Source organism: Nyctibius grandis, chromosome 11 (genome assembly GCF_013368605.1).
Source record: "Nyctibius grandis isolate bNycGra1 chromosome 11, bNycGra1.pri, whole genome shotgun sequence".
In the NCBI taxonomy this organism is placed as follows: domain Eukaryota; kingdom Metazoa; phylum Chordata; class Aves; order Nyctibiiformes; family Nyctibiidae; genus Nyctibius; species Nyctibius grandis.
In genome coordinates, this window is record NC_090668.1 from 12,609,002 (window position 1) to 12,626,222 (window position 17,221).

At 37.5% G+C, this 17,221-nt stretch overlaps 1 protein-coding gene across 1 annotated transcript in view; it reads right to left on the reverse strand.

The window, feature by feature from the left end:
- Nucleotides 1-16,968, reverse strand: part of TEX9 (testis expressed 9) — a 25,358-nt gene extending 8,390 nt beyond the window's left edge. The window contains 9 exon segments of the mRNA XM_068410448.1: nucleotides 538-726; nucleotides 3,127-3,209; nucleotides 7,607-7,782; nucleotides 9,293-9,370; nucleotides 10,409-10,465; nucleotides 14,089-14,159; nucleotides 15,727-15,784; nucleotides 16,708-16,799; nucleotides 16,903-16,968. Coding sequence (XP_068266549.1) covers nucleotides 538-726; nucleotides 3,127-3,209; nucleotides 7,607-7,782; nucleotides 9,293-9,370; nucleotides 10,409-10,465; nucleotides 14,089-14,159; nucleotides 15,727-15,784; nucleotides 16,708-16,799; nucleotides 16,903-16,953 — 855 coding nt within the window. The 5' untranslated portion in view covers nucleotides 16,954-16,968.
- Nucleotides 16,969-17,221: the final 253 nt, after the last annotated feature.

Here is a 17,221-nt window from a genome sequence, read left to right on the forward strand (position 1 = left end):
TACAGCAGGAGCCAGGTTAATTTGATTCATCCAAACTGGGGCGGCTGGTTTTCAAACAGTCCATTTTCAAGAACAAAGACACATCCTTTCCTCTACGTGCAGAAGATACTATATAAGCTGCAGGTGTTGTTTTTTTTTTAAGATGTTCACCAGGTCCTACAGTTTACCATAAAATTTTTATCACGAGAAGTAATTTTTAACAATTATAATTAAAACCAGAAAAAAAATTTCCCTGTATTTTTCCAGATTCCTTTGTGAATTTGACAGCAGTTTCTGAAAAGGTTGTTTTGTCTCTTGCGGGTCTTTTATACAAGAATTTAATTTTAAAATACAGAAATATGTGATTGTAGAAGCAGAAGAAAAGCAAAATATATTATTTCTTCCTTTAAAAAAGTGATTAGACTGTTTAAAAATACAATTTCTAGAACTACTATTAGAGACTGGAATGCTAATGGGATCATTGGATATGAATCTATCAAACTGGGATACAGAGGGTGATTTGATACGTTTTTTTCCCTTCCATGAGATAAATGAGACTAATATCTGCAATACCTTTTCTAGCGCAATGACCTCTTGTTGTAACCCTTCACTTTTTTTGGTTGCTTCTTCTGCCAACATTTTGTACTTTTCAGTCGGAGAATGTTGCGTACTGATTGCTTGTTGCAGTCTGGCGTTTCTTCCTTCAGTATCTTTAAGCTGAGATTTTAAATTCTCATTTTCATCATCCTGTTTGGCAGTAATTAGCAAAAAAAGGCAACTAAATTATTGCAAGGAAGCAGTAGGATAATGTGATAGTAATGTTTTGTAAATAAAAGGCAGTAAAAATATATATATAGTAGATACGGAGGTAACGATTTTTTTAAATTATGTTATTTTTAAATGTGTAGATCCTTCACGGCTGATTTCACCACGATTTTAAGAAACAACTAAGACAAACTAAGAAAACAAAAGACCAATTTACCAGGACAGTAGTTCAAAAAACAGTAACACTTCTCTCATTTAATTTTCTGCAGTCTTTTACTTGGAACTGTTTTGTAGCAGTATGTAAAACATTTAATTTCTCATAGTTCAACGGTTTTGAGAACTATCAAAATATTATAGAATAATATGAATAACAGTGGCATATAGATGTTTCGTGACATTTTTGTGAGAATAGCTAAATGCACACATGAAGAAAAACTCTGGGAGAAAGAAGATAATTACTGATAAATCAATCCATTATGTTTTAGGACATTATCTGGTTTTGACTTAAAAGCAAGCTAATGATCCAGGATACATCAAGTATTCAAATTCAAGATTCTCTTAACATCATGTGAATCCCGTATTAGCTTCATGACCTACTGGCAATTACATCCCACATTAAGCCTTATAATTTCAAGGCATTTTTCTTTTATAACCTTTTAAACATTATAAGTGAATACTAATGTAGACTATTTCAGAGATACATTATGCCTTTCATTTCTTTAAGGAAAAGAAATCAAGGCACATGCAGAAATGGAGTTTCTATGAAAACAAGTCTTTCTCTCCTGTCCTCTCAGGCCCTAGGAATACATGCTTCTCACCTGGGAAATAATATGCTTTACCCTAAGTTTCACGTGACCGCATGCACCTCAGAAACTCCCACTTCTTTATATTTAAAACAGATCTACTGCTTCCTTATAATAACTGGACTGTGAATTGGAACAAAACCCAGAATCTATCTCAAGGCTTTGGCAATATGAAATTTTTGTGACCTTCTGAATGTAATAAAGTTATTTTCACACCAGAGAAACTAGTACCCAAAATGATACATTTAAATGCAGAGTGCTCTGGGAGCAGGACAAGAATAGGTACAAGGTTGGCTCCTGTCATCTGCTATAGTAACTGAATTCTGTAGTATTTTTGGCATGGAATGATGAAGTTCAATAGCTACTGACAAAATTATATTTGATTTGAAAGTGGAAATGTCTTCAAAAATCTAATGTAACAACTTACTTCTGATCACAGCATAAAAGTATTGAAATGCAGAACCAACTGTATTGATAAAAATGAAATAAAGTATGAAGTACAGATATAAAATACAAAAATCGAATTCCTTCTAAAGTTTTTCTCCAGGTACCTATCTCAAAAAACTTATTTAATACCATCCTGCTCCCTAACTCTAAATTAAAAGCTTGAGAGAAGACATATAGGTGGTTTGCTGTATGTTCTGGATGTCATCATCACATTTGGGCCTGGGGGAATAGGCGGAAAAAAACATTCTGAAGGTAAGAGACCAAAACTAAGAATAATCTAATTTTGTAAAATGGAAAGTTAGTTGAAAAACCTTGCTTGATTACAAATGCATGAAAAAAGAGGTGATCCCTCTGGCAGACAGACACAAACCATTTAAGGTTTTACAGTTCAAAAGATGTTTGAGCATCACCTAAAGACATATTGCCGGACAATGCAGATCATGAAACTCACTTGTAGTACACTCTAATAGTAAAATATCAGTGTAGCTTCACACTGCCTTAACTTCAGCCTGATCTGCCCAAATATGTTATTCCAAATACAGTCCTCCGCATCAAGTATAATCTTGAGAACAGAGACAGCGTAATTTCTGTTTTGATTACCATATTCCATTAAAGCAGATCACAGATCAGCTGTTTCCACATTTTTTTCCACCAAGGACACTCAGCACCTGACTAAAATTTCTCAAGGTTTTTATTTCTCATTCTGCCCTAAACATCCCTCTCCTCCCATCACTGGGCACCACTCAACTTCTCTCTGTATACCAAAATCTCTATTTGACTGCTGCTGTATCCTCCTCCTTTTTCTCAGGCTCTGGTAATGCTCTCCTTCCCAGCAGTGATGGCTAGGGCACTCTGCAGCACCACAGTCTCCCTACAGTTGGGGCACGTCTTCATTCCCAGTGGTTCTTTCCTGCCTCAAATTCTTTTTCATTAAGTATATTTTGCAAGCTTTTAGACCACAATCACATTTCTACAGAAAGTACTATTTTTGACTCTAAATTCTTAGGAAATTTTAAAAAATACAACCTTAGCTCTTAATACCTGAAAAGGAAAGGTTGAGGGAATTCTGTTGTGATTATTTGTTAAAGGGGAACCTACTCCATTTCTACAGATAAGAAAACTCTGCTCTTACCTTTTTCCTGCATTCACACACTACACTATCGAGCTCTTCCTGCATAAAACATAACTTTGCCTTAAGAAATCTGTTTTGAGCTTCTGTGAACATAAAGAAGTTACATTTAATATCCACAAGTACTCATTATTCAATGCAGAAGAGAAGAAAGACTGATGTAAGAACTCACTTTCATCTTCTTGTTTTTAAAAACACTACATTGTTTATAATTATTAAAGAGAAATAGGCAAATGAAACCTCAGATTTCTAAATAAATGTTGTAAGTTTCCGATTCTTAGGCAAAGCTTTGAATAGATTTTTCCTTTTAATGACTGAACTCAACATCTTTAAAATGTAAAAGACGCATAATTCTCAAAATTGAAACTTACTAGAAACTTTCATCATACTATGCTATACATTACAGCATTCCTTGAGACTGAAGTCAAGAAAACTCTGTTGTAGGGTATGTCTACATTGCAATCAATCTGTAGTTGCAATTTGTGTAGTTACATCCAAAGTAGTTTCAAACTGCTCACAACAAGGAATAAAATGTAGACTGCAAAACCCTCCTAATAGGTAAATAGCCCTCCCACACAGTAGTCTATGCTTTTTTAAAGTACGCTGCTAACATTATTCAATTAATAGTTTAAAATTAAATCAATTTAATTGGATGTTCTTTCCAAATGAAGTACTTTCTTCCTCCCTCTTGGACAGCTAAGAAATGTACTACTGTCATGACAAAACGAGCAGTGTGTGAACAGTATGTTGTTTTGTTCCCTATTCCCCACCATTTCCCCTGATCATTCACAAGGAACTCCCTCTGAACTTCCACAGGCACAAGGCAGGGAAACAGTACAAGAATCCAGTTGAGCAAGATAGGGATAACCATTATTCGCGTAGGTACAAGTGGAAAAGAAGAAAGTAGAGGAGGCGTATCTGGAGCTGAACATGAAGGGATGGATTGGTACATGTATTCATTTGCTGTAATAGGAATTCTTTTAATTTCACCCACCTTCCCTTATCAACTGCCAACTGCAGCTTGAATACTGTGTCCAGTTCTGGGCCCCGCCCTTCAAGAAAGATGTTGAGGTGTTGGAGCGAGTCCAGAGGAGGGTGACCAAGCTGGTGAAGGGTCTAGAGGGTCTGACCTATGAGGAATGGCTGAGGGAGCTGGGGTTGTTTAGCCTGGAGAAGAGGAGGCTCAGAGGTGACCTTATTGCAGTCTACAACTACCTGAAGGGAGGTTGTAGTGGAGTGGGAGTCGGCCTCTTCTCCCAGGCAACTAGCGATAGGACAAGAGGGCACAGCCTCAAGCTTCGCCAGAGGAGGTTCAGGTTGGACATTAGGAAGCCTTTCTTCTCAGCAAGGGTCATTAGCCATTGGAAGGGGCTGCCCAGGGAGGTGGTGGAGTCACCCTCTCTGGATGTGTTTAAGAAAAGACTGGACATGGCACTTAGTGCCATGGTCTAGTTGACACGGTGGTGTCAGGGCAATGGTTGGACTCGATGATCCCAGACGTCTCTTCCAACCTGATTGATTCTGTAATTCTGTAATTTAAGTTGTAACTCTGCAGAGGCCAATAATAAGTAGAATTTAGGAAAACACCATGAAAAAATAAGATAGACTGACTTTTTTTCCTCCTGTTACATCCTTGCAAGCTTCTGGTAACTAGTGGCTATCCTGAGATGGAGCCCATATTGAAGCCATGAAGTTTAATATTCTTTCATGTACTTCTATACTATTAAGTTATTTGATTTTCTTCATAAAACATATTGTACTTTGGCATTCATGATATCCTGTGGCAGAGTTGGCTAATTTAATTATACATTATGTGAAAGAAAAACACTTTATGTAGCTTGCTTTAAATCTGATTTAATGTGGCATTTACTAGTTTTTGCATTACAAAAATACAGCTTTCCCGTTACCATTACTGTTTTCTTTACAGAATCTTTCACATTGCCCTCAATTGTTTTGTTTTCAAATTGAAGATCCAATTCAAGTTGTTCCACGCTTCTAATTGCTACTATATAAGCTTTCCTGTACCTTTCCTATTTCTACATCCTGGTTTTGAGATGGGGTGTGCAGAACTGTGTCTCTTACTCAAGATGGGGTAGCATCAATTACATCATAGCATAATGGTAACAGTACAATATTTTGTTTTCTGTTATCTTCTGAAGGATTACTAACAAAGTTTCCCTTTTCCACTGTGAACAAGCAATAAGTTTATGCTTTTGAAAACATCTTACGTAGTAACAACTACACAAAGTCCAACTCAGATGTAATTGGCGTTTTTTCTATCAGCATTACTTTGTACTTTTTAATGCTGAATATAAACCTCCATTCTATCACCTCACTCAGTACTGTGAGATTCTTCTACAACACTTCAATGTCAGTTTTAACTATCCTAAAATCATTGTTTCATATATAAATTTCTTTACCAGTTATTGTTCTTTTTTTCCAGATTATTTTTCTGTATATTGAACAATGTAAGCTCCATGATAGATCACCCTAGGACTATACCAGTACCTGCAAAAACTGCATGTTGTTTTTTAACATTTGGTTTCCTCTTTTACACAGTTATCAGTCCATAGACTCTTCTGTCTTAAGACAGCTCTGTGTCATTAAGAGCGCTTCGTAGTAAACCTTGTTGAAAATCCAAGAGCGCAGCTAGAACCAGATCAGCCCTGGGAGGTGGCTATGATCAAAATTAGTTTGAATTCTCACAAGAGGTAAAGATAATTAAACAATTATTTTCCTAATTAGTCAATTTTAATCACTTGATGAGGCTGACAAAAGGGAGGGGCATTACTTAATAGGATGGCCTTAGGTTATAAAGTAACCAGCAGTTCAGGGAATGGTAAACAAGAAAAGGACATCTGAGAGACTCTGACACCCTACAAGCAAGATAGAATAGGTGTCTTGAACTCCTGAGATAATCTGAAGATTAACATGAAATGTGACAACATATTCAGGTATTTTGTTCATATGTGTGAGGGTATATTAGATAAAAATAGAGCTTCATTTTCAGCCTTCTACATGTCTGTGTGGTTCTATCATTGCTTGCTACTGCAGAGTTGAGTGATAACCCACAACAACAGCCCCTGAGAAATATAACTTATAAGCTACTGTGTTGGCAGAAAAATGGCTGTACTGTGATAACCTGTGATTCTGTGATATGGAACCTAAGGCTGGGAAGAATGCTGCAAGAAGCTCAGGGAAAGGACAATGCTATGGAACCTTATCAGCATGTTGGTGTAAAAAAGTCTAGCACAGGCATATAAGCCCTAAGGAATCCCTTACTAGGAGATTCCCACTAAGGGATCAGCCCACTCTGTAACAGGGCCTATTTTGTATCTGTATCTACTTCCTTGTGAAAACTGTAACTGTTCTGTGAGTTTAGCACTGCTAGCATGCTCTGCAATAACTTACTTAGCATATTAAGGAGGCATTCAGGGTGTTCTAAGTAGTCAGTATCAAATTTTAAAAGTAAAAATCAATCCAGAGTATTTTAATTTCATTTCTTCATTAAAGTTACAGAAACCATTCTCAATACTCAAATACATGCCCTTGGTCCTCAAGACCTGATTACTAGACACCAGTAGTAACTCTTCCTGAGTTACCTTGGATTTATTTGGTGTAAGCTTTCAGTGCAGTCCAAAGCAATTTCTTTTTACTTCAGGAACAAGAACTATAAAAAAGATACCTGAGGACGTATTTTGGGAGACTTACTAACAGAAGACTTGCACAGAATTACATGAGGTTAAAAATCAAGCTATTCCTATGTTGGCATGCTTGTTGACATCAAGCTGTTAGATTAAAAGAAGAGGTTTGGGGCATTTTGTACTACTGCAGTGAATCTCTGACTTCATGCTTGCTTCAGCATTGTAAGAAACGACATAAACCCACTTTTATCACACCAGAGCCAAGAAGACAGATGTGCATTATGCCTTTAGCTTCACTGGCAAATGCTGCCGTCCCCTTCCCTACTCTATTTCTAGGACAAATATAAACACACCATTTGGAGTGGGAAAGTATCTGGAGGATTCTCATTCAAGTGCTGCAGCTGAAACATTACTTCATTTAAGCCACTTACTAAGAGCCTCAGCATTGATCTGAGGAAAGGCTTTTTCCTATAAAGGCAGAATCTGTGCAAAGGACTGAAGCTCATCTTTTTGGAAATACAAGCTTAGCACCATGTATTTCTATTTCCCCAGTGAAACAAATCAAATATTATGCACATATTCAAATGTGTAACCATCCAAGTGTCTTCCTACAAATATGGAAATCATGATAATTCACTTTTTCCCACGATTATTCATATGTGACCTGATCTTCCTCTAGGACTACATAAAGAAGCAAAACCTTCTTTTCCTTTTCCTTTAAGGGCTTTAGAACTTTCCCTGTAATTTCTACAGAAACTGTTCCTTTTTTTCCCAGGAGAACCCCTTTCTAACAGTCAGGAAGTAAGAATAAAAGTACTTAACCATGGGAGAAAACCTACCTGCTCCAATTTCATTTCCAACACTTGGCATAATATCATCTAGACCATCTGCTAAGCCTCCTCTCTCTAGTTTTTCTTCCATTTTGCTTATTGGTTTTGCTAAAGAAAAATCTATGCAATCCTCCAGTACTGCAACATCATCAGTCCTTTGTACTTCCAGGTTTCTTGCTTTTGAACTAAAAAAAAAAAAAAGTAAACCCTAGATTTTAAATTTATAATACAAAAAAAAATTTACAAAAATATAGTGCATTTGCTATTTTAAGACTATACAGTTATTTACCTAATGCAACTTCACTGCTCATATTTGCATGAAAGATGCATTGGTGACAATTTCTCATTTTCTTTCTGTAAGATACCTTTACCGTATTCTACATAAACAACTATAGGATTTTACATATTATAATGTAGGAGGCAGAGAAACAGTACCATTTTCTACTGAGAAGATTTTGGCATGGTCTTGTCATCCAACAACTTCATAACTAAATCAGAGTAAAAGAAGGAAACAGAGGAATGTTCTCTTGGCTTTAGCTACTATCCTCTGTCTTAAATTCTGCTATTTTTCTCCCCAGATGTTAACTTTTCTAGAACTCTGTCCTCTCTAGCTATACTCCTACCTTGCTACCACAATTTCTGTATCATTATGTCTGGCCTAGGAAACTTCATTGATCCTAGAAGCTGCATACCAAAGTTTTCATAAAACCAAAACACAAGGTATGTGGCACATCTGCTACATAGGGTATCTCCTCAGCTTTCTTTTATAAAAAGATGACATTAGTTCCCACAGGATCTGAAGCTCCTAAGTTCTTATTCCAATATATCCTCATCCCAGTGCAGCCTCCAAACTCCTTCTAGCTTTCTAGCTGCTAACTTTCTCCCACATCTTTGGGTTCACCCTGCAGGTCCTGTATCTGCACTTCTAAATCTCATGATGTGGTGCCAGCATGACAGCCTCCCCTGAACTGCCCAAGGGAGGTCCACAAGTGACTCCCAAGTCCTGAAAGACAACCTCAGCCTGTGTCAATTCCATGTTCTGCCACTTTGCAGACAATTTTTGTCCAATTTTGGTATTAGTCCTTATCTTGTGGCAGTTTTAATGTGCTCCCAGGATTTTATGCGTTTCTCTACTCTTGATCTCCATTTCTTTCTTTTACAACCTTAAATTTGCTATCTACAGAGCTGAACTTTTCAGCTTGAAACCCCTGAAACCTGTGATATTATTATTGACTCTCATCCTGCGAGCCTAAGATTCACCAAAATAGGGGAGACCCTTGAGGGCCTCATGTTTCCCATCACAAGTCTGGCCACAAATCAGTCTGCACCACCTAAGCCTGCTCTCTCATGTTGCCTCAGATGATGTATTTCCCACGTGTATGCTCATTAGGCATCCTTTCACTGAAAGAGTTAACAGAGGTTAACTGTCAGCCTTGAGAAGTGCTTGAGCAGAAAGCAACAGTTTCCTTGTTGTAACACTGATCACACATATTCACTAATACTTTTTGGTGCTCTATGCAAGTAAACAGAGATCGCTACATGGTGGAGCTGACTGAGGAGGACCAAAAGTTTGATACATTTATTTATACAAATATATATATAAATGTAGAAGCATACATGAATAAAAATAACCTGATAGACAAAAATAGCAACTAAATATTTTATTACAAACAGAAAGAGATGTTTACAATATACCTTGAAGTTGTTCTTTTTCCCTTACATCCAGAGTACAGTCTGTTCTGAGCCGTGGGCACGGAAGCACGTTTCTTCTTGCTTGTGAGCTACAAATTTTTTTCAGAAAGGAGTGATTTTTTTTTTTTTAGGTAGGAATTACTTTTTTCTAGTGTTTTTGTGTTTTGTTTTGTTTGTTTTTTCTTTTTCATATATTCAAACTCAAGGATACTTTTCTAAGTATGCTTTTCAAACTTTCAAAAATATAATTTTCTAGTTCCATTTGCACTCATCTTTATCTTATAACTTTCACATCCATATGCCCAAATTATAATACATCCAATAGTCATTTGCTTGTGGGAGTTTTTTTCACACATATTCATAATAAATTCATGCATAAGTAAGGCTCTCAGCTATTATCAAGATCTTTACTGGACTGTCAATAGAGTGCATTTCTTTGAAAAATGCTTATTATACCTTCAAAAACATGCTATTTTAATGCATTATTTTAATCTTAGAGATTCCCGGTAGAAGGAAGATCTAATATTTTTGTTACTTTCACTAAAATAAATATTCTTCAAAAATTAGGCTTTTTTCTACTGCATCCTTATAAATAACTGCAGACAGTATTTTGGAAGCTTTAGCTCACATCCTAAAAGATTCAATGTAATTGGAATTGGAGCCTATTGAGTTTGTTCCTAATCTCAATCTCCTTTCTCCATTATATTTCCCTTCCCGTATTCAGTTATTTTGACTACTTGTCTATTATTACATCTAGAAGACAGTAGTACTGCCTTTGGTATTACACTGGTGGGGGAGGGAAGGAGAGAAAGGAAGAAATGAATTATGTTCCAATATTTAGTACCTGCAATTCTTAATTTGATGTTCAAAACACTGGACACTTCTGTCAATGCTTTACAGACAAGGAAACTTAGAACACAAAAATTAAACGTAATGTAAGTCCACTTAACCACCAGTGGCACTGAGAAACCCTAGTAACACTGTCTGTGTAGCACTGCTTTGAATATCATTTCCTTTTGGCTTCGCACCCATGTAAGTCCCCAGTGCAGCACAGCCTCAAAACCAGAAGTAATATGTGGAAATTATACTAGAGGAGAAATTAACCAGGATAGTTTTGACTTTGATACCTTGTCATGTGAGTGTGTAAGAGAGGAAGCTTCAGGACAGAGTGGATCTCTGCAGAAAAAAAAATAAAAAAAATTCACTGAACATGTATAACAAAATAAACATTTTACAATAAAAATTCAACACCCCGGTCAGAGTCAGGAGAATAACATTTTATATGTCTAGAATAAACAACATAGCTAAGGTGGCAACACATACTAAGTTCAATCATAAATTCAGTCTCATTCTTTGTCTTTCCATTCTACCTCGTTTGCTATCTAAATCACCTGGTCAGCCTAGGGTATCTAATACAGTAGTTTACTTACGTACCAGGATCTGAATCTCATCTCTTGCAATTCATGCGATTGCTGTAACTACTGGCTTATAAGATCAATGATTCCCTGTACCAGGGAGTACTTAGGCAGTATGCGGAGTGTTATCAGCTTCAACAAGAGAGACTGACAATCCATTACCAAAGATCACCGACAGCTCAGTGGTTAATACACCTACCTGACATACAAATCCCTGAATTAATACAAAGAAAATGAAGATATAAACCAGTGTCCTATACATACTAAAAGGGAGTACAATTGTACGCTCAGATTGACTGTTGTCAAGTCAATGACAGGGACTATCAAGTGAATATGAGGTGGGAGCAATTTATCAATTAAGCCTCACAGAATTTTCTGTGAAGTACATATTACAAATGTTGTATCCATTTTACAGATGAAAAAATCAGGAACAAAAAAGCAGCTTTCTTAGCTGGTTATTTGGCTGAAAACCATGCCTCATAGTAACTGAACTTCAGGTTAAATGATTACTTTTAAAATCTGCTGGAAACAAGCAGAAAGTTTTAGCATGCTGTGTCTTGTCATATATATAACTTTTTTTGCTTTCAGAATGAGTTATGTGAGTCTGTGTTATTGCACTGAAAGGCTACTTTTTTACTACCCTTTATAATTTTTTACATCAATTGAAATACTGGTTTATAAAAGATTTGGAATAAAATTTAAATTTCAGGCACATCAAGTCACCTCATTTTTTTTGCCCCGCTGATCTGAGCAAATGTCTAGATCTTGCCTTTAAAAATTTCACAGACATCCATTCATCAACAAGAATTATCTGCACAAAGCTCCAGATTTTATTAATCCAAAAAAAATGGGAGAAATCGTCTGTGTGTGGTTGGCAACAGACTTCAAGAATAGGATGATTAGTTTTTGTCTATTTACCCTATTTTCCTCATGCTTTCTTCCTATTGGCTAGCCTTAGGAGCATGCAGAAAGTGAGGATTTGCTGCCACAAAAATAGCAGTTACATGTTATTCTGAAAAATATGAAAATACGCCACTTTCTATACTCAAACAGTAATGTTATTTCCATCAATAGATTAATTTGTTCCTACTGTATCTGTTGTCTCAGGGCCTTCTTTTTTTTTAAAACAAACAAACAAACAAAAAAACACAAAAAAGCAAAACAAAAAAAACACCCCTCATTGTTCACTAAATTCCTCAAATTTGTTTAACCTTAATGGCTTCTTTCCTCTTCCCCATACATGACAACCCATTTTTAAACCTCATAATACAGTTCCACAGTTGTTCAGTAAGTGAAATCAATGTGTAAATCCTGAAAAGGTATAAAAATAAGTTGCTAGAGGATTGTGGCAATACTGAAACTGAAGCTAACGTTTAACAGTTCCATCTCTGCATGTAAACATGAGATGCATGTGCATGAGCAAACCCTTTGTGTTTGCTAATCCTATTCAAAGCCTATAGCATGCTTGCCCATGCGCGTACAGTTCCCATCGCCATGAGCCTGGCAATGCTCTGAAGAGAGAAAGTGTAAACAAAAGCTGATTTCCATGCCGTGTCACTGAAGCTGCTTTGTCTCTATGTAATTCAAGCTTCTCTGCAAAAAATATGCTACAAGAACTCCAGAACAACTTATTTTAAAATATACACTGACTTGGAGAGTGACTTAAATATTTGTTGCCTTTTTTTTTTTCTTTGCTTACTCATTTTTTTCTCTTAACCTGCCTTTTTTTCCCCACCTGATATTACCTCTTTCTTTGCTTCAATTTCTCCCCTTATTTCCAGTTGCTTTAGTATTCATTCTCCTTAAAGGAATCAATGGAAATTTCAAATGGATCTTTCAAAAATATCCCAAGTGCTTCCTTTAGATTTCTGGCCTATCAGCTTGCACAATTTTGAAAGAAAAAAAAATAATTAAATATTAAATACTTGGAACTAATCTAATTGAATGGCCTCAATGTTCACTCATGGATAATCAGTGTGCCTAATTTCTAGCACACATTTCTAATTTTTTTCCCTACAGCATGGGATTTCAATTCTTCTCTCACATAAATGTTTACCAGAACAAAGACTATGGTTGTTTTAAGGTGTTTTAATTTATTTAGGTAACTGGTAGATCAGCTGCTACTCTGACATGCTAATTGCCAATATTTTTTTTTAATTCTGCCAGCACTCCTATTTATTTCAAATGTATACCATCAAAGCTGTTAACTCCCTTGGGGAAGCTGAATCCTCTGATCACGTTACTTCATAAAACAGCCCTACAACTCAACTCCAGTTTGAAGTTCTTTAAAAATCTTCTGTGTTCTGTCTACATGGAGTTTCTTCCACACACACCCCCCCAAACTGACAGATATGGCTTTAAAATAGGTCAGGAATAATTTTAACTATTGTAGCAAACTTGTGCTGGTATAGCCAGGCTTCTATCAGATGCTTCTTGTCATACCTTTTTGTGTACTAAAAAATCCTTTTACCTTCATAAAAAAACCTCACTTTTTGTTTTCACTTTTGCTCTGCACAAAAGTAATTATTTGATCATCTCTAGCAGACTTTCATATATACTATTTCAAAACAGTTTCTCAGCTGCAGCTTAACATTTGAAGCACCTTGTAGTCTGGCCCTGTATCTTTGTTATCCAGATTAGCGGCATCATAAATTTAGGAACCTACCAGATCAGATCCTTGATAAACTGTGTATTAGTCCATCTTCAATTCACCCACTTCCTGCACTATCAATATACAAACTCTTGAACAATTAAGTAAATAATAATGCCTCTGAGCAACTAAGTAAATACAGCTATGTATCCACTCTAGAGCTAACGGGTTTGAACATACAGGCCAAACCCCACAGTTGTGCATATGCTCATACAGACCAAAGATATGTTGGCCTCCGAAGTGTAATGATATCCAGGTTCCAGAGGGTGGCAGCTGAATGTTTGTCTGTCTTGGGTGTTTGTGTTTTGTGGTTTTGCTTTTTTTTTTTTTATCAAGCACTTCCTGTCCCAGGAACATTTAGGCCAAGTTAAATGTGAATCAGTATCTATTTCTTCGCTTTGTCAGATGAACTGGTTAGAAACCATCTACTGCTGAGTGTCTATTGTTTTGTACTGCAAAAAAATCTGTTAACCTTACCTTGCTTTTTTACAGATGTCAGCACTACTTAGCATCCTAGATAGAACATTTCAGCAAAAATAGGACTTTCTTGAAATAAAAAGGAACAACACTTAGTATAAATTGTTTCAAATAACAGGAAAAAATTTAGACTCCACCAATCTAGGATGCTGCGAAGACAGAGAAAACACGAGCATGACTAGGGCGCAAGTCAGGGTGTGCAGGATCAGCGTGGAAGATTCCCCATGAATTGTATAAAGCAGTTGTAACGCACATACCTCTGTCTGTTGTCTTCACATGACTTAGTCTGTACTGAAACTAGTCTCGATAATATCTCCTGTTGGCTTTTCTTTATTTAAAAAAAAATAGTAGTCAGTTTTGGGGGAATAAAATCCATTAAAGATGAATAACATATTTGTAAACCACAGATCACAAAGACAATTATCTACTATGGAAAAGAATTTCTCAAACACAGGAAAAGATGGCTAAAAATTAAACTGCCATTGCTATCCCCCAACATTTATTTCTGCTCCACAACATGTATTTGCCTTTTGCTTGTAAAAGTTTTTCCCGTAAAGCTTTTGCCCATCTTAACATCATCTGAGATGCTGTTACCCTCCCTCCTTTTTCTCTGAAATACAGGAGTAGCAAATGCACAGCAGGTGGAACAAATTTTCAATTTTCCATATTGCACAATAAGCCTTCAAAATAGATCTTTATTCATGCAATATGACCACAATTGGACACTGATATATGTTGCATGTACTTTAGAGAACAAGTCAGTCCGAATGTTCAGATAGCTTCTATGTTGATAAGTTACAGTTGGAAAGCATAATCCAGAAAAAAAATGCAGTTGTCCTGTTTGGCGTTTGTTTTGGTTTGTTTTTGGTTTTGTTTTTTTTTCAACTTAAGACTGTTTTTCTTTTGATGTTAAATGTATATCTGTGCTATGTGGCAGTGCCATGTGGTATATTAAGTGTCCTAAGAATATCTGATCTTCTGCTGTATTTAGAGAAGGAAAAAAAAAAAAAAAGTAGTTGTTGCTGTTTTTAAAGGAAAGACATTAGATGCTATTTTGGAAGCTTCATCTGCTTCTGTTCAAATGCCAAGCAGCTAGCCTCAGCTTACCACAGCTCAAGAGAAGAATATGTTTTCACAGGACATAAAAATGAAGTTTCAACAGTAGGAAAAGTGCATATACGTATAGCTTTCCAGAAAACTTAATAGTTTTCTTTTTAAGCCTTATTTATTTTAGTGCGTGCACTTACAATGAATGTATCTAGTATGCAGAACACCTTCTCCAAACTGTTTTGGGTATAAACCATACCTTCCCCGTTCCCTTTTTTAATTTGTCTGATTTTCGTACAAAAACGTGACTCTCTCTGGTACACAGACACACCAATGTTAAAAGATAATACTGACAATAAACAGGAAATTTTTCTATTTTAAGAAAGTTTCCTTCTTACTAACTACATATTATCTATTAATCTTGCTTATTCTTTGTATTTCTTTCAGGTTGAACAATGTAGATCCTATTTCACCAGGATGTTATCGCAACAGTATCTGGTTTTCAAATACTTTTTTTTTTTTTTTTGGTATTTAAGACATAAGTCCATCTACAGATACTTTTCTTAAACATCATAAACAAGTTTTTAATGTGGTTTTATGTATGTATCTGCACAAATGCTCTACGCATCTATGTGAACATATACCTGCCTGATAAAATTACATAAAAACTACTTTTGGATGTGTTTTTAGAAGTTTACAATTTTGAAAAAAAATAATTAAAAGCTCAGATTGCATTTGAAACTAAAACACTTTTAGTTGTCATGGTCTAAATAATTTCTTTTGAAACTTGACCCTGTGTGCATGTGAACTAAGGCTAAGTTATGTAACAGTCTGCATATCCTACTCACCATTACTTCTTCAGCCTGACGCATCACTTTTTCTGCTTTTAATTCTGCATTCAGTCGCCTGAAAGAGTAAGAATGCTTGTCACTGAGTTTTTTAAAGATTTAAAATAAATTAATGTAAGCATGACAGTGTATCTGCCTGAACTAAGTGAAATTTTAATAAACCCTACAAAGGAACACTGAAATATATTTCAGGGCATTAACAAAGTTACATTTCAACAATTTCCTGGGTTTCTGTCAAATTAATAGTAATAAAACAGCTATACCCATTAAACAGTAAGGTTTAGGCTATAATTCTAAGAGGTAAAGGGTGTCCTTGTTTTTGGCCATGTCATTGCTTAATATACATTTTATGTCTATTTCTTTTTCTATTTTTAACCCAGTTCTTACCTTAGATATACTTAGCAGCAGGGGTTGGGGAAGGAGTCATGTATGATTGTGTCACTATACATATGTACAGGTTAAAATAACCTTGTGTTCTCGCATGCTTCACTTTACAGCTTTTCATGCAGTGTGACTGAGTTTCTGAGACATGGCTCCTTGTCCATCCTCACCGTTTGCAGGGGCTGAGAACTGACAGGTAACAGAGCGAGTGCTTTTAAATGTGCTTTCACTGCGTTTGTCACACACTTTAGGGCTTTTAAGCTTTTTTGAACAGGCTTAAACACTTATATAGTCATAATTTTAAAGTAATGTGTTTTAAATGCAGAAAAATCTAATGTCCACTGCTGTGGGATCGAAGCAAGGCCTAGAGCACTCACAGCCTGCCCTGAGGCGGCCGTGTAGCACGGCAGCAGGAGAGCTGTGCAGGGGCGGGAGAACGTTAAACGTTGCGTTTGGTACCCTCATCTGTACGCTGTGCGGGAACTAGCTGCGGGACTCAGTTACAGGCGATTAACTGCAACCTCCGTCAGGAGTGCCAGCAGCGAGCGGGACAACGCTGAGGTGACAGGGCCTGGCCGCCGGCCCCGCCCGCCTCCTTACTTGTACTCCGCCTGCTCGGCCAACAGGTCGCTGCTCACCACGCCGGGCCCCGCCGCGCTGGGCTGCAGGCCGCCGCCGGGCGGTGTCCGCACCTGCAGCGAGGACGAGTTAGTGTGCGGGGCGGACACGGCACGGCCGCCCTGCCCTGCGCCCCTTCCCGCTGCCCCCGCTTGCCTCCCCGGGCCGCCGCCTTACCCCGGGCAGGCCCCCGCTCCGCCGGACCGCGCTGCTGCCGCCCGCCGCCATTTTGTTCGCACGGAGGCTGCTGCGTGGCGTCGCCTTCGCCAGGGCAACCGGTTGGCGCCGCGGGGGTGGCGGCTCTGCCTCCGTCCGCCGTGGGGCCGAGGGACGGCCGCCCTTGCGGCCTGTAGCCCTGGCCAAGCTTCCTGGCGCTGCTGGGTATGGAGGGCAGGGGCAGGCACGTTTCAGCCCTTGCCGCCAGGCAGACGCTGAAACACTTCGTTTCCTTTTCCCTCGCACAGTTTGGTGCCAGGGAGACGCCCTGTCAGGACCC